This window comes from Carex rostrata, chromosome 16 (genome assembly GCF_964058835.1).
Source record: "Carex rostrata chromosome 16, lpCarRost1.2, whole genome shotgun sequence".
In the NCBI taxonomy this organism is placed as follows: Eukaryota; Viridiplantae; Streptophyta; class Magnoliopsida; order Poales; family Cyperaceae; genus Carex; species Carex rostrata.
In genome coordinates this window covers 755129-771932 of record NC_135933.1, presented here as the reverse complement: position 1 = coordinate 771932, position 16804 = coordinate 755129, and the positions used below count along the sequence as shown (strand labels likewise).

Below are 16804 nucleotides of genomic sequence, written 5' to 3'. Positions count from 1 at the left end.
CTTGTGCCCCTATAATTAATATTCTTTCTAAAATATAGAATAATCTAATTAAGTAGATTGCAAGAGATGACCGAGATCATGTTAGCAAGAATCTTAAATTGACTTATTGTGTAGGGAAAGAACTAGAAGCAAGTAAAAAAATGGTCTAATTAATTACCTATGCTAGGGATGGATCTATGGAGAATTTGAGAAATAGGTCGATATCATAGGTCTTTGTTATTTAGTCCTCATTTCCTAAAGTTTCGTAACATGATAGCGAAATAAACGGACTTTCACAGATATTATACTATGATAGCATATAAAATCAGATTTTTACAACCGATTTGAAGATTTTTTATTTCTTTGAGAGAGTGAAAACTCAGAGAAATGAATGAATTTGAGAATGAAATCTTAATTTGTATTATTCTTCCCGCAATCTGTTTACAACGTTAACGGCCAGTATACATAGGCTTTGGTTTCTGTTAACAGTAATCTGTCACACCTAATTACATATTAATTACAGCTCGCTATTCTCAATCAGTCCTCTAACAATATTCTGTTACATGCTTAACTACTGTTACTGCTCTATTAGAGAGGCATTACGAATATTGATGGGAAGGCGCCTTATTGGTGCATCAAATAATTTCTACAGGGTTGATAAGTGATAACTATTGCACGAGAAAGGGAGAACCAAAGATTAAAATTATATATTTATTACCATCCTCATTTATTCTACAGGGTTGATTTCAGTCCAATTTTGAATTCTTCTTATTCCAATAAAAGAGCCAAAACTAAACTCTTAGAATTTACAAATTATTTGATGTAGTAATTAAATGATTTTCTAGATGGACTAAATAAATGCGGCATGAAAACATAGAAATGGAAAATATTTCGATAAATATAAACACTTGCTTAAATGGCATAGGGACAGGTTCACACGCCAACGTACTTCAAAGGACAAGAAACCAATTACATTTAAAAGGGGAAGATACTTCTGGGGCTTCTGGCTTATATGGCCTATACAGTCACAAATCGGAACCCATAATTCTGACCACATGGCATAACTCCTGACAAGTTAATTAACCGTTATTGTTAAATTGTCGATCACCTCTCTTTGCCAAGTAAAGTTTTCTTAATTAGTGCGATGAATTAAAAATTAACCAGTATCAAACGTCAGCAATTAAATTCCTTAAACCGTACGTGCTGCATGTTTTGCCAGCATCTGTTAAAAAAACATAACAACAGATAACAGATTGTATTTTTGTGAAAGAGTAACTTTTTTTTTTGGAACATTAAAGCCATAGGGAACTAAATAATAAATAGTTATTCATATTTACAGTAACTAGTTATAAAAATTGAGCAACAATTGAAATCAATCTAGCTTAGTTAATACGAAACTGGCAGCAACCCTAAAACCACGACATACTAGACCAAGGGAAGACTATAGTGCAAAATTTTACATGTAGACATACAGAAAATGTTGATGTAAACATGTAAAATCAAGAGATTTAATTTCAAAAAGATAACAACATCCATTATATTCTTCGTCTTGTGTCAACCTTTGGTTTCTTCGAAGCTGGTAAACTGTCTGAGCTCTTACTGCTATATTCTATCTGAAAGAATAACAAAAGTATTAATTTAACAGCTAGGTCCTCTAATTATGATACTTAGAGAGATAGAGAGAGAGAGAGAGAGAGACAGAGAGACCTTTTCCAGTTTGTCTCTGACCAAATTTACAGTGGCATTCATGGATACAGAGGGAAAATAATCCTGGAAAAAATATAAAAAATTACATGCTTCATTATTATGCATCACATAGTTGACATTGTTAAAATATAACAACAAAATTCATCTTAAATTTTAATTTCTGATAGCACAACTTCCTTGAGATTGAAAATGAAGAAACATTTCTTTACTCTTTTGTGAGAAAGAAATGATGTTTGGATTTTTAACATGGTCAGAATGAAAATAGCATGCCTTGTTGGAGGGAACATGATCATAAACCATGTCTGCAGTACTAGATCGTTGACTTGCATTTCCATAGCCTCTGGATATATGAAAACATTACAAAATAGCAACCAAATCTAAAAAGAACAGAGATTATAGTGCTCGTACTGTTCAACTGGCATAGATGGACTGGTACTGGCCACTCATAATAGGTCTTTAAGATTTCAATTTTTGCCATTTATTTTGCATTATCTCATGGTTTTGAAACTATATATTCAGTATTACAACTGATTTGTTGAGGAGGCGAGGACCAGCCATATTGGCAATTAAACATGTAACAAAAAGAGCTGCCAGCAGCAGTTAGGACTGCTGCAAAAATGTGCAAAAATGTGCAAAAATGAACAAAAATGAACAAAAATGAAAAAAAATGAAAAAAAATGAAAAAAAAATGAAAAAAAATAAAAAACTAAAAGCAATAAATAGAATTAAGGCACATTTTTTAAGTTAAGAATAAGCACACAGATTTTACGTAACTATTTTAACATGCTATGAAATCTCGCAAAGGTTCATGGGAAATATTACCTTAATATTTCTAGGATTTCTACATTGACATGCAAGTAACTTGGGATAAAACCCCATTTAATCATATTAATAATGAAATAAAACGAAAAGGGCATGTAAAAGCAAAAGACAGTAGAATTTATGGCCATACCTCTTATTAGAGAGACAATTCTTAACTTGTGCACCTTCTGTTCTCCCAGCTGTAGCAGAAAAAAAATGCAAAACAAAGATGAATTTGAGTTTTCAGGAAATGCACTACCTAATATTTAAATTCCAGAGCAACTACACAAACATAACCAGTGCATCCAGGTACTATGCTTGGCATCGCATGTCCAGTACTAATATATCCCAGCCTGAAAGTGAAGTTGTAGGTATTGTAAAGTAACTTTCTATAATCCGACTCAACTTGCATGGTTTATGTCTGATAACGATGGTATATGGTTACAACACCTGATTAAGCCTTGATTCAGCCATGCAATTTGGTCGAACACAATTGATATTACAAACAAAAAGTTTCGAGAGCTAGATGCAAAATTAAACTTACTATTGATGCGGCCTAATACTTCACGCCTCCTGGCTTCAAGTTTTTCTTTTGTGTCAGAAAGTGTCTCAAAATGAGGTGCATATGTAACTTGTATTCGATTCCCAAGAAAAACAGACTCATCAAGTTTTCTCTTCGAAAACCTTCAGATCATAATGTTACTGTCAGAAGTAAGATTTACATATTTTAGAGACATTAAAAATATCTAACAGATTGGTCACTAGTTGAAAAAGAATAAGCACAGCACTGATTGTTAATGTTCCTTTTTAGGTAAGTATCCATTAAAACCTAACTTAACTAAATTCTAATTAAGATGGACCAAAAAGAAGCAAAGGTACAAGTTTTTAATAAACAAAAATATTTTTCTTATCTTCAAGTACAATTATAATCACCTTGCATTGCTGACCTGAGAGAATTTGATAAAGAAAACATCAGTATACGGTTCACAATCCTCGGCATCCATGGGCTTACACCTGTAAAATATAATGGTTAGGCTTAAAAGCATAATGATATCCAAAAGAAGAAATAAAGGAATTTTGAAAAGATGAACTTACTCTTCAACTGGACCGTATGATTCAAATAATTTCTTGAGCTCTTCTTCGCATCCTAATGAAGGAACGTTTCTCACGATTAGATATCTGCAAAAAAAGGAAGGGGGTTGGACCGTAAAAATGACCTTAACAAATTGTATTACTCATTACTCATTGATTATAAAATCTGTCTCAAATTTTCTGCCTAAATTCCAGTCAAGTCAATCTCTGTGCATCAACAGCAGCAATAGGTTAGTACTGATTACCAAATGGTACACGGTATAGTGCTTCAGAGCCTATTTCAGCTAAAGTTTGGTCTGATTAAACCCTAATTCAATAAAAAATAACTCTAATTAGACGAAAATCAATCAAATTCAGTGTACAGCTTAGTTTTAAATTCATCCCTTCTTCTCCTGACTATATACGACCGGAAAAATTTCTCTAGTACTGTTTCAATTACTTTGATTCATCGCAGACGGTGTAAACGCGCACTGCGGCTGGCTCGTCTCTGTATCGAGGCATCTTCGACCTCCGCTGCAGCGTGTGCTCGGATCGATTTGTAATTCGGTTTCAGAAAAATAATAAAAATTGCGAAAGAAAGAGGAGGTTAGTCTGAGTTGTGGGCCACACAGGTCAGAGTGAGGTATTATCGAGTGGGTGTTTTCTAGAGATGCGGGCCTTACATGGGCTTTTTTTATTTCATTTTAACTTTCTTGGAGGTTTTTTATTTTCTCCTTTTACTTTATTTTTATTTTATTCCTGTAGAACTTAAATCCAACAAAAATATGAGAATTAGGAGGGTTCGGCCGACAAGGGCAATGTTTATTTTTTATCGAAGAAAAAATACACCGCAAAAGACAGCACTACGATTTTGATTGCGCGCGTTACAACTTGAGGGCGGAACTAGAAATTTTTGATAAAGGTGACCCAAATTAAAATACGAAATACAGTAAGTGAGATTTGAATTTAAGATTTTTCTATTATAAAATAGAGTTTCAACTATTATATTACAGGTAAATATTTAATTATTATTGAAGGAGGTTGAGATATAAAAAGTCCTGAAAAAAATAAAATTTAATTAAATTTCAATATAAATAAATAAGATCCGCCTCTGTTACAACTACAAAGTGTTAACAAATATCATAATTTTAATTGCTCCAACGATTCAATTGATGATTAAAAAAGTTTTACAATCCTAGTTTAATTCTACATACTATATGTATTGTTGTTCGGTTTCCACATATTATTTACAAGGCCACTGTCCGACCTGACTCTCCATTAGTTTATATAAATGCCCCCCAATTATTCACATCTATCTACACTTACTTTGTTAGTATGTGAACCGGTTTGGTCTTATCAGAGAATATTCACCTGTTTCTCTCCTTCAATAGAGGTCATAGGCATGTCGCCCATATTAAGTCCCACGCTGCTCTCCACACCTTGCCCACTCCCCTTCTTCCCTTCCACCGTATGTCTCTTATTGTTTCTCCTTCATGCACCAGTAGTACTATGCTTTGTTGAGAGTTGAGAACATTCTTCGTCGGAATCGTATAGCATAGGAACACTCTAAGAAAATATAGTCTCTTGTTTCCATTGCAGTGGATGTGCACAGCTTGCACCCTGATTGTACCTGACATTCCCTTCTCAATAGTGTTTTCTAGGTTAGGACTTTATCCTGGAACACCAACCACAAGAATAACTTTACTTTTTGCGGCACTTTGATTTTCTATATCTTCATGTTCATGGTAGATCTCTCATTGATGTCATGCATGATCTTGTATGCTGTTGAGCATGAGAACTGCCCCGAGCTATGCCACCTCCATGTCTTCAAGCTTGTGGCCGTGCAATGCTCTGTTGAGCAGTTGAGGAAAGTGACCAAGGATGAGAGGTCCTTGAGGAAGTGCGATGTTTGACCCTCAATTTGCGTTAGTTCGGTTATGCTATAGAGGTCCCTCCGGGTTTGGGCTAGCAACCCCCCTTTCACTAGTGGGGAAATAGCAATCAGGATCAAATTTGGGTGCGATCCTGATCCAAGCGATATTGAAAGTAGGGATAATCATGATCGGACTTCTAGCTGACCCTGATAACTATTAAGATCGAACTATTACAATCAGCCGATCTTGTTTCATAGTATCAAGCTCAAACTATACTAAATAGCCAATCATGTTTCATAATATCAAGATCAGAGTATACTAAAGAGTCAATCATGTTTATCCATCTATCAAGATCAGATTACTGTAGGCGACCTTTTTTAAATTCACATGGAAGCTCACTCGAAAGTGAACTACCACCCCGTTGGGAGTTTGGAGCCAATATCTTTACACTAGGCTTTGCTTACTTCAATACTCACAATCAATACAACAACTCCTAGGGTGATCCTGCGTGATCAAATCAACTACTACCTTGAGCCTTGTTGCTCACCTTGCAATCCTTGAGCCTTTTGTTGCTCGGATTATTTTCTTTGAGCCTTTAATACTCGTGAGCCAATTCCGTGCTCAGGCTGTGTGACTTCCCAGAAGATTGTAAGGGCTCATCTATTCCACCTTATATCCTTACTCATTGGGTAAAGAAAGGAGCGCCACCTTGAAGGTCACGAGCCCCGGAGATATAGGCGTCAGTGCCGAACTCTATAAACAACTCTCGTGTTAAGTGTCTCTAAACTCTACAATTTACTTTATTTATTTTATATTTTAGTTTAGGACCAAGTTATTCTAGTTTTCGCCAAGAATAACTATAAAACACACCAGGGACTTATAACTTAGGTTAAAAATTTAAAAATGTCATATTCATCTCCCCTCTAAGTGTCTTTGGGACCAACAAAATGTAATTACATTACTAATATATTAACTAGTTTTTTTTTATAAATTATGACAACTAATTCATTTTACACATATATAATCACATTACTAAAAAAACAAAATACAAATGTGCAAGCAATTTAAAATAAAATCTTTTTTACCAAAACAAAAAAATTCAATGTACGGACATTTCTTTTCAGTTCTTTAACTAAAAAATAAGACATGTAATAAAAATAATATGATTTCTCTTTTCGGAAGAAGAGAAAGTTGACGATAATAGCCCTAGTCGCCATCTCCCTTGTCTATCGGCACCTTCTCTTCCTTCACCATTGTTGGGAGAGCTAAGGACAGTTGACGGCAATAGCCCTAGTCGTCGGCTCTCCTCTATCTTTGCACTCCCACGCAATCCAAATAGAAAAGAAAAAAAAAATGTCTCATTTTCTTTGGTCGCTAGCCAACCAATACTGAAGGTTATCGGTGTCTACCACTAAAAGATATGATTTGTTTCTTTTGTTGTTTCAGTTGTTTATGTTGTTAGATATTGATGTAGTTTGAATGATGTTTTAGATGTAGAACGATGAATGTATTTTACGTTTTAATTAATAAAAAATATATATGACAGCAACGGCAAGGTTTCAAAAAAAATAAAAATTGAATGAAAAAAAAAATGCAAATTTCATTCTACACTCTGCAGGGTACCGTATGCTTTCAATCAGAAAAATGATTGCATTCTGCTGTAATGACGACCATAGCAGAGGATGAAAACATCAGCGACAGCTAGTTAATCCGACTTTTTTTGTTTTTTTTTCTGAAGTTCCGACTTCTCACTCAATCGAATCAATGGAGAAAAGAGAGGGAGGATCATCAGGGTCAGTCGATACAGCGGATATCGTCAGAGAATTGGCGCGACGGGCTATGGAGAAAGCCATGGAGAAGTCCGTGGCGGCTCAGGCAGCAATCGATTCGGCCATTGACGCAGCCTTCGTCGCCACCGGCGCCGCCGCGGATTTCTCCTCCGAACGCCTTCTCGAGGTCAAGGTAATGTCTTTCCTCTCGTCGTCTCTCTATCTCTCTCTCTCTTTTTCCCTGATATTTTACATGCATATGTTCTAAAGGAGTATTTTGTCAAATGTCAAGGAAGAAGATGTCTAATTTGCGAGCTAAAAGTAAAGTAAATTAGATTAGAATAACTCGAAATGTTTTTCAAAAACATCAGAATTCAAGGAATTACATCCTAAACTCTCTCTGGTCTTTTGTGCAATCTTAGGAAAAGGTTGAATTGATCAAGAGTCAATATGTTTCACATGAAGAAATGGCAATTGCAAAGATCAAAGGTATAATCCCATTATATTGTTTTATCTTCTCTTTCGTGGTGTTGTTGGGGGCTTAACATCCATAAGAAATTTAATTGAACATTACTTCGAATTAAAATTAGGGCTAAGATGTATAAAGATATATCAGGCTTAATGATTTTTTTAAGGTTATTGGGCAATTGCCCAGTGACGATTGTATTAGTAAAGAAAAGTTTTTACTGCCTACATAGTCACATAATTACAAAGTACAATGACTTAGAACCCCCACTAAAGCTTCAATGATTCTTGTTTTCTACAAATATGGGAATCATTGGCTATTATCATGCTATTAAACTGAAAAGGTTGTGCCAATTTCATTTGCTATACTTCATTTAAATTTGTTTTGTAGAGGGAGTATTAGTAGCGAGATCACACCCTGGCTTATGTCTTGGGGTGGCAACTAGTACAGGGCTAGTTCTTCTTAAAGGTTCTCCTCCTTACTTCATACATTTTAATCATAATTCTCTTTGTTTTGTTCTCTATTTAGTTATGTATGCACATATTCCCCAACTTATAATGAGGTTAACTTAAGAGTAATGTTGGTGTGTGAACATCAACAGTCTGGCCAATCATGACGTGTGGTTCAGTATGACCTTCCACAGGTTTCTATTTACTTACTGGATCACATTCTTTGATCTTAATATGATTAATGAACGCTAAGGAAGTATTAGTATGCTGATATCTGAATAGAAGTTTTTTATGCATTTCAGTGCAATTTGTCATTTCTTCTTTTGTTGAAATGATTTCCCCTCTTATTTTGCAGGTCCAAGACAATATCTAATCCAAACTTTGAGACGGACCTTTGTGAGCAATGAGGTAAGAACAAGTCTCCTTTCATGCTTTTTTGGAAGTGAAGTGAGAATCAGTACTTGAACAAGTCTTCTGTTCAATCAGGCCAGTGAATATATATATGTGTGTGTATTTTTTGTTCAATTGAGCTCATCTGCCATTTACATTGACTATTCGACAACCAAATCAATAGGATGCAGCTCTCTAAGTTTGCTATACTGATTTTAACCATCATGAAGAATTAATTGATTTGTATGCTAATAGGAGCACCAAACTTTCTAGTTTCTACGGTGGAATCTCAATAAAATTTAACTGTGCTCATTTTGACTTTGTTGTAGGTCTTGATTTCTAGTGCAAAGACAGATGTCAATGGGTTAAGACAATCACTCAATCTTATCACTAATGAGAATAGAAAATTAATGGTAATTATCTCTTGCTAATATATTTCAATGGAAATTTTTTGTGGTGCAGTCCTTTAGTTCCTCACAGACATCGAGTTGTACTAGGGGAGTTCTTTGAAGAGAAATCCGGTGCCACTAGATTTGGTGTGGCTAGTTGCACATTCAATAACAAACATTTGAAATCCTACTGTTGCTGTTGATCCAAGTCATGAGATCCACATCCACATACAATATTGAAAAAATGAAGAGTCTGCTTTGTGCATGGGCAGAATGTTGAAAAACCAGCATGTCAAATTCACTATACTAAGTTCTAACATGATTGATATGGTGCATTGGCTTTTGGCTAAGATAACCCAATAAAACTGTTGTACTTGTGATGTTTTATCTGGATATAGAGCTCATGATGAAGATAAAGATCAGGACCAGCAATTTAGATTGCTAGTTGTACTTGCAGTAATTATATTAGCAAGAGTATATCCATACCTTAAGTTACAATGAATGGGTTGCTAATTAAACAATTGCTTTACATTCTTGCAATTAAAATTACAATTGCCACGTCAGCTATTGCAATTGGTTGAAGGTGTCTTTATCTGGAATAGGGTATTTAAAAGCTTCTGATATAAAAATGTGTGCCACCAGAGCCTTCTCTAGTTAGCTAAGGAGATCAGATGGCAAGTTTACATGTATGTAAGATCATACAGGAATATTACTTGGAGATGGGCTATTGCGCTTCATGAAATAAAGGACATGTTTGACTTCATGTTCATATATTGCCATTTCAAAGTTCAAATAGTCAATCCGAACTGTTCAGCTTGATCTCCATATTAAATTGTGTTGGGAGACCAAATTATACATTTTTTGGAAATTTTTATTATTTCTTTAGAATTTTGAAAATCACTGTTTTTATATGGTACAGAATTTTCTGAAAAATAGTGGTTTTAAAAAAATCTAAAAAAATAGTAAAAGTTATCCAACAAAAATTAAAATTTGGTCTCCAAACACATTTCAGTATGTAAATCATGTTGAACGGTTAGGATCGACTTCTTAAGACTTCAGTAACAAAGATATGGGCGTGAAGTAAAGCATGCCCCTTCATTTAGCACAATAGCCCAACACTATTACTTGTTTATACCAGATTTTATGAGACTTGTAGGCAAGCAGGGAAGTTTCTCTTTGGCTGTGAAGTAATTTTTGTTACTGTTTGCATTTCTTGTTTCATATAGTTAGAAGATTATTTCAATTTCTCCTCTTTTTTTAACACAGGAGCGATCACTCAATGCAGAAAGGCAATTTGAGAAGGGTTTGGCTACATTCAAGTATAAAATCTTTTCTCATATCATATTTTAATTTCTATTTTCCAATTTACTGTGACCTCTTCATCCTTTTCTTGTGTAATCAAATCTTACATGCACAATTGCGCATGAAGGGAAGAAGGCCGTGCTATTGAAAGTCAGCTTCGCAACATTAAACGAGTAGAAAATGAGATAAGAGGTGCACATTACTTATGTTGTCAACTTATCTCACTACACCTCAAAATTAGGTACTGATAAGACAATTGTAATTGCACCAGATCTGAAAGAAGTTCTTCATCAGCTTCCTAGGCCTCAAGCCTCTCCATTCAAGTCCCAGGTTAATTTCATTTTCAGAAAAAAAAAAAATCACTCGAAACAGTGCTGGTTGAATTATTTTGCTGATTTACAGGATTGGTTCTTGTTAATATAACTCCCGCTTTTACATTTTCTAATATTATTGCTGTTTAATTTGAAATTTATAGGCAGCTAAGCTGGATTCTGAAGTCAAGCGGGAGAAGAAAGCACTTAGTGCTGCCCTATCAAAAATTCTCAATTATGGGGTGCCCATTTAATAATGCAATTTTTGAATTTAATCTTTGATCAGTATCACTTTCTTTTTCTTTTCTTTTTTTCTGAGTACCGCTCTCAAATTCTGATTTTCATCCCAGTTTGGGCTTTGGAGACCACTGGGACTATGTGAGGAGGAAAATAAAAATACCAATTCACAGTAGTAAAGAAAAAATAGTTAACTTGTGTTTCGGGCCAATGTTGTAATTGTTTTTACTTCGCTAACGTGATTTCAAACTCAATGATAACCTAACTATTTCATCATGCAAGACGAGATCAGTCTGTCATTTGGCCTTGTTAACGACATTATTTACAATGTAGCAACGCCATTGTACTATCAAATCTTCTTACAAAATCTGGAAGCGGAAAAGGAAAAGCTACAATTTGGTCGTCCATAAGAATAATATTATTTTATATTATAGAATAATCAGTAAAACTATTTTGATCTAGAGTTATCTTCTCTGGACATCAAATAAGTCAATAAAACCACTTCGGTCTAGACTCCTCTTCCTTCTCAGACAGTTCCTCGTACTCGTACCAGCTTTCAGCAGCTTTGCCCACTGGCAATGGACGCCTAACAAAAATCTCTACTGGTTTTGGTACATGAATTGACAAATGGAGTTCTCCAACTTCTTCTTCGTCATCATTATCTTCTCCTGGCAAACCGAATGGTTCAACTGATATCCACCCAAGGCCTGATATTGCAATGTCACAAGCAGGCCTGTACAATAATTTAAAAGATCACCAATTTGTTTAGTTCATTTTGGAGGACCAGACGTTGTGTTCTAGTTTTTAAATAGTCTATCAGAACCTCAGAAGTTCAGAAGCTGAATTATAAGAAGCTAGCTTTCCTGTAACATACCCATTTTTCTTAGTGAACTTTATTTGCAACTGCTTTACAGCTTCAAGTCCAGGCCAAGTTTCTGTGTTGTCTTTACCGGTTGGAGGCGTCAAAGTCAACCCAACCTCCCTCTGCAGAAAGTTTACAAAGTGTATTGCTATCAAATTGCTTGCTAACGCACCAAATTTATTATAAATGGCTACTTGATAAAACATGTGCATTGCCAGTAAGCTTCCACAGGCATTTGCTTGCATCTCTTGTGCTACCTGACTCACATAAGATTTTTGTTGAATGATTCTCACAAGGGTGCAAACTCTTTTTAGTTAGTTCTGATGGCCATCAATATTGGAAGCATAATTTCTGGAAGCACATAGCAAAACTACTATAATAAAATAAAATATACTAGAAACTCGTACTTGGTAGAAGTCATCTGCTTTGTTAGAAGGGACCATGGTTGTTTGTATTCTCCTTGGACCATAGAAGGTCAAACGGGTTCTTGTGAGGACCTGGTTCAGAGAAAAAAATGAAATACCCAATGCCTGCATTAGTCATTATTTAATAACAACAAGAAAACTAGTAAATATTCTACCAAATATTACGTTACCTTGATGGCATCAATTCTGACAAGTCCTCCCCAGAATAGAGAGTTCCCATTCAATTCACAGTTTGAAGCGCTTGTTTGCCCATTAACTGACGGAATCTGAAAACATCAGTGCAATCTAAAGGCTGAAACTAGCATGTAGGATTTGGGCTATCGCTAACATTAAAAGAAAATTAACCAAATCAAATGACTAGGAAAAATAAATCATACAGGAAAATAACGGGGCCTCAAACGGCTTTGAGGAGCAAGAGATGGGAGGTCATTAGCTTGTACTACCGCTGCTTGTCTATGATGCAGATGCACTCCTGGTGTGTCGTATAATTTCTGCAACAAGGTTTTTTCATAAAGAAACAGAAAATTTTAATAGTAATCAAGAAATGACAGAGAGAAAGAAGAACTACCCCGGCTCCTAAGAAGGCATCGATTTGAATAGGACCTAAGGTTGTTCCAGGTACAGCTGATTGCATTGGTTTGTATTTTTGTGCTGCTGCTGCCACTGGATCCTTCGTTGCCATTGTTTCTGCCAATTTTCAGTTTTGAATAATCAAACACCCTTTGTTGTTGTTGTTTTCTAATCGAAACTGAGAGTTTGGTTCGAACTTACGAAGCAAGGCACTAATAAATGCAGATTTACCGACATTCGCTGAGCCCTAAAAGGGAAACAAGTATTCTTTTTGATATAGAATAAATAAGTGAAGGCTAATAGAATGTGTAGTTTCTAGACATAGCCAGAAATGCTTACCAGGATATAGACATCACGGCCCTGTAAAATAAAGGCAAAAATGCTTCAGCAGCTACATGGGATAGAAAGAGTATACAACGGACATTTAAACAAATGAGCTCCTTATCAGGTTTAATTTTTTTGAAACCTTTATACTACCAAGCATGTCAGAACTGGTATACAAATAGTAACAAGATTCATGAATAATTAGCTTATAATTTGTTTTAACACCTTCCCAAACAAATAAACGAATTATGTCTGAATTATTCGCAATTTTGACGAATTATTCTCAAATTATTTATAAAATTTATTTTCTTTCTAAAAACATCAGAATTTCAGTATATTCACATGCATTACAAGAAAACTAATTATACCTGAATACGAATTTTAGACATCGCCCAATTATTCCAAGTTCCGAATTTGTCACTATGCAGATATTTGACATACATATAAAAGTAGAGTTTTTTTATTACATTTTCACTTACATAAGCAGTCCTGTCGAATTTAATTTAAAGTTTGAGAATTTGCTCTGGTAGGGTTCTTTAACAAGTAGGAAAAGAGCAAAGAAATATTAAAGTGATACATCAGAAGCACAACCTTCTTTTCATTCTGTATAGCTGATATAACTCCTGTAATACCAACTAATGACTTCGAGCTGGTCAAATGGACACTTAGCACACTGCATGTATATATGTGTATGTCTTATAAGCATCTAAAATTATTAAAACTTTTAAAGAAAGAAGAGAATTTTATAAGAATTAAATCTCTTACTTCAATTTCTTCCTAACAACAGACTGAACAACCCAGTCTCCAACACAATTCATATCTGTATCTCTTGGAAGAAGATCAACCTAATTAATATAGAACCCTTTAGACTAAAGCAAAGCAAACTTAGCAAAAATATAAAAGAAAAATATAAATAGCATATTCTTCTAAGCCACTAAAGCATAACATATCATGGAACAGTCGCTCAACTGTGAACATAGATTTGGTCTCTTTGATATAATATATTAGGCTGTGGCTAATTTGCTGCCGGCAGCATTTCTGCCGGCGGTGCTGCCACTGTTTTTTCTATTTTTTGATGTTCAAACGACAAATCTAAACCGTTAGATGTTTAATCTATATTATAATCTACTTGGAGACCAAATTTTACATTTTTTGGAATTTTTTTACTATATATTAAGCTGGTTTGAAAACCGCTGATTTCAATGCTGCAGAAATTTACTGAAATCAGCGGTTTTCAAACCAACTTAATATATAGTAAAAAAATTCCAAAAAATGTAAAATTTGGTCTCCAAGTAGATTATAATATAGATTAAACATCTAACGGTTTGGATTTGTTGTTTGGACATCACATGGCTAAATATAGCCCCGGCAGCACCTCTGCCGAAATGCTGCCAGCAGCAATTTAGACAGACCCAATATATTATCTCCATTTCTCTCTGCATTCCATTTCTTCAAGACCTTTTGCTTCATTTTTTTTTTCTGTTCTAATCTGTTCACCCATCCCAACCTTCTCTCCTCCTTCGCCCATTTTAATTCACACATCACCATTGTTGGCTTGATGGAGAAGAAATAGATTTACGAAAATCGAGAAATTGGAAGGAGAGAAAAACAGAGAAATGTGATCACTGTTTGTTCTTTTTGACGGAAGAATGTAGATAACTAATCAGGTGGACCTTTCAAAGTTGAGTGACCAGCTCTTGACATGATGTATACTTTTGCGACCACTAAAAAAATTAGAAAAAAAGTTGATGCATTACACATCATAAGAAGGGTACCTTTGTTACAACAAGTATAATAGGGTTACCACCAGCTAAATCACGAATACGTGACAAAAAACTGCCATTGAAATCCACAATGTCAACCTACACAAAAGAAAGGGGAGAGAATTAAGAAACAAACAACAAGAACAGATACCTAGGGTTGACCTTGGCTATAAATTTTATCAGATGAGCTAACATGTCAGGAGGTATTGAACCCCCATAAAAAAGGACTTGCAAAAGATTTACTATTTTTTTTTGTTCTCCAAATAAAAAGCTATACCACTAATTGGCCCAATGGATATCATCAACACATGTATAGAAAGAATCAAATACAATCACTAATAAAAACAAAACGAACTTCAAATTTGGCCATATGAACCCATCGACCTGAGTCAACCTAATGGGTTAAAGTGTCATGTCCATGTCAGCTTTTCTTAGCCCGTGGCAGCATTTTGGTTAAGCATTTTCAAATGCTACTTTTGATGACATCATATGTACCTTTTTTACTGTATTCTGGTTTGGTTAGCATTTCAAAATAGAAATGGCAACAAATCCTCAACCTTATTTTGTTCCATTGTGACACCATCCATATGAAGTTATGAAAAAATTAAAAGTATTACTACCAGCTTAACAATGAGAACTTTGTCATGGCGGAGGTGAGAGATTTTCTGCCTAAGCTCTTCAGCCGAAACAAACTGCTTCCCGCCTGGATAGCCGCCGTGGCCTCCTACAGCCGTTATCATATGACCTTGCGACAATAGCCGACATCTCCCACAAAGAACTGTTTTCAACTGGCGGTGCCTCTTTTTCTAAAAATGGTTGGATGAGTAGAATAGATGCTTCAGTTCTGGTTTGAACACATTGTGCTTGGTTGGCAGTTGAATCAGTAATTCTAATTTGCAGGTAAACAGGGAACAGTTGATAATCTTAATTTACGGAAGATCAGAGCGGTATCAGGGCCAGTTGTAAAGCTGGGGAAGGTACCATACAGGGCAAAAAAGAATGCTAATAAATGAATTCTATTTTCATGGCCTGCTTACCATAATTAGCCTTTTCAGTTTTGACTTGTGGTTAGTTTGCCTCTCTAGATTAGTTTTGGCAAAACCTTTTGGAGACTGATCAGAAAACTCATCTGGAACATTCTATGCTGGTTTGCACTAGATCAGGTTTTGCATGATCCCTTTTAAGAAAGAAGCACCACAGCTATAAGCCCTTTATATATAAGGAATATAGGAAATTTAAATGACATACGGATACAGGATATATATCAAAACGTTCAAATAATAAAAATTCATTACCAATTCATAGGTCTCAGGATCAACAAATCCAGGTGCATCTCTCTCTTCTACTTGAAGAGGCGCGCCACAGCCGTAGCAACAAGCCACATTAGTTGCCACCTTAGCTCGAACCAATTTCCTCTCTCTCCTCTTCTTCTTCCTTTCGATGTAATCATCTTGCCTCTTGTACTCCTTAATTACCACAGCGGCCGCCGCTTTGGACCGCTGTCTCTCTAAAAACACCTGACCTCGCGTGGGCGCCGCCGGGCCAGTGCCCTCGGAATCGGCGGCGGGAGGCGGAGATGACGGAGGTGGCGGTGCGGAGGAGGCGCGACATGGAAAAGCCGAGAGAGAGGGTTTCAGGGTTAGAGTTTTGGAGAAGGGGATGAGGGAAAAGGAAAGTGAGTGTGACACTGGCGCCATGGCAGATAACTTATCGGTTCTGACTTCTGAGTTGTGACTTCACTCCCGCCTCTATCAGGAGAAATTATCTTAAAAGAAGATGAGATACTGTTTCTACTATCGGGCCTGTTCTAACCTATGAAGATCTAAATTGGGAAATTACAAGTTCTCTATTTGGGCCAATTTTGCTTTTTAACTTTTAACGCCTAAACTATGCCTGAAAAGTTATACTCTTTTTGGGTCCAAATTTTTCATAATTTACCAAGAGAGGTTCAGGACCCAGATTAGGCTACCATTATTCATCAATTTCCTTCAATTTTTTTTTTTTTTTTTTTTTTTTGAGAAAAAGCCCGTAGGCGAATTTCCTTCAATTGTTGTTGGCTTGAATCAATATGCATAAGTCCTCAAGTACAATTTGGACTATATATATTATTACACT

At 35.5% G+C, this 16804-nt stretch overlaps 3 protein-coding genes across 6 annotated transcripts; 1 reads left to right on the top strand and 2 right to left on the bottom strand.

Annotated features, from left to right (window-relative positions):
* Positions 1-1280: 1280 nt before the first annotated feature.
* On the bottom strand, positions 1281-4155 carry LOC144567857 (RNA-binding (RRM/RBD/RNP motifs) family protein). Of its 4 annotated transcripts, none has more exons than XM_078318061.1 (8): positions 4019-4155; positions 3583-3666; positions 3421-3501; positions 3032-3171; positions 2639-2693; positions 1957-2026; positions 1687-1749; positions 1281-1588 (listed from the first exon to the last, which is right to left on the bottom strand). In XM_078318061.1, the coding sequence occupies exons 1-8, from the start codon at positions 4078-4080 to the stop codon at positions 1436-1438; spliced, it is 708 nt and encodes a 235-aa protein (XP_078174187.1). In that variant the 5' UTR covers positions 4081-4155; the 3' UTR covers positions 1281-1435. The 4 variants fall into 4 exon arrangements, with proteins under 4 accessions (XP_078174187.1, XP_078174188.1, XP_078174189.1 ...); XM_078318062.1 differs by having other exon boundaries at positions 2639-2687; XM_078318063.1 differs by having other exon boundaries at positions 1281-1592; positions 4019-4154.
* Positions 4156-7128: 2973 nt separating this feature from the next.
* Positions 7129-10932, top strand: LOC144567016 (RGS1-HXK1-interacting protein 1-like). The gene is made up of 9 exons (XM_078317037.1): positions 7129-7394; positions 7624-7690; positions 8058-8135; positions 8472-8524; positions 8836-8919; positions 10162-10214; positions 10325-10389; positions 10469-10527; positions 10673-10932. Exons 1-9 carry the CDS (start codon positions 7197-7199, stop codon positions 10760-10762), a joined length of 747 nt encoding a protein of 248 aa, XP_078173163.1. The 5' UTR covers positions 7129-7196; the 3' UTR covers positions 10763-10932.
* Positions 10933-11140: 208 nt separating this feature from the next.
* On the bottom strand, positions 11141-16456 carry NOA1 (P-loop containing nucleoside triphosphate hydrolases superfamily protein). Its single transcript, XM_078317036.1, has 13 exons — positions 15985-16456; positions 15310-15495; positions 14702-14788; positions 13692-13771; positions 13518-13599; positions 12942-12962; positions 12804-12849; positions 12601-12719; positions 12410-12523; positions 12203-12298; positions 12015-12104; positions 11620-11729; positions 11141-11478 (listed from the first exon to the last, which is right to left on the bottom strand). Exons 1-13 carry the CDS (start codon positions 16384-16386, stop codon positions 11235-11237), a joined length of 1677 nt encoding a protein of 558 aa, XP_078173162.1. The 5' UTR covers positions 16387-16456; the 3' UTR covers positions 11141-11234.
* Between the last annotated feature and the right edge of the window lie 348 nt (positions 16457-16804).

Bases quoted from the DNA above. Each gene is read 5' to 3' on its own strand.
- LOC144567857 (XM_078318061.1), bottom strand. From the start codon at position 4,080: ATGCCTCGATACAGAGACGAGCCAGCCGCAGTGCGCGTTTACACCGTC. The intron at 3,172-3,420 runs GTGATTATAATT...TATGATCTGAAG, and splicing joins TCTCAGGTCAGCAATGCAAG to GTTTTCGAAGAGAAAACTTG. The intron at 1,589-1,686 runs GTCTCTCTGTCT...TCTTTCAGATAG, and splicing joins TCAGAGACAAACTGGAAAAG to AATATAGCAGTAAGAGCTCA.
- NOA1 (XM_078317036.1), bottom strand. From the start codon at position 16,386: ATGGCGCCAGTGTCACACTCACTTTCCTTTTCCCTCATCCCCTTCTCC. The intron at 13,600-13,691 runs GTAAGAGATTTA...ATATACATGCAG, and splicing joins GTTGTTAGGAAGAAATTGAA to TGTGCTAAGTGTCCATTTGA. The intron at 11,479-11,619 runs GTATGTTACAGG...ATTATTGTACAG, and splicing joins AAGTTCACTAAGAAAAATGG to GCCTGCTTGTGACATTGCAA.
- LOC144567016 (XM_078317037.1), top strand. From the start codon at position 7,197: ATGGAGAAAAGAGAGGGAGGATCATCAGGGTCAGTCGATACAGCGGAT. The intron at 7,691-8,057 runs GTATAATCCCAT...TTTGTTTTGTAG, and splicing joins GGCAATTGCAAAGATCAAAG to AGGGAGTATTAGTAGCGAGA. The intron at 8,136-8,471 runs GTTCTCCTCCTT...CTTATTTTGCAG, and splicing joins AGGGCTAGTTCTTCTTAAAG to GTCCAAGACAATATCTAATC.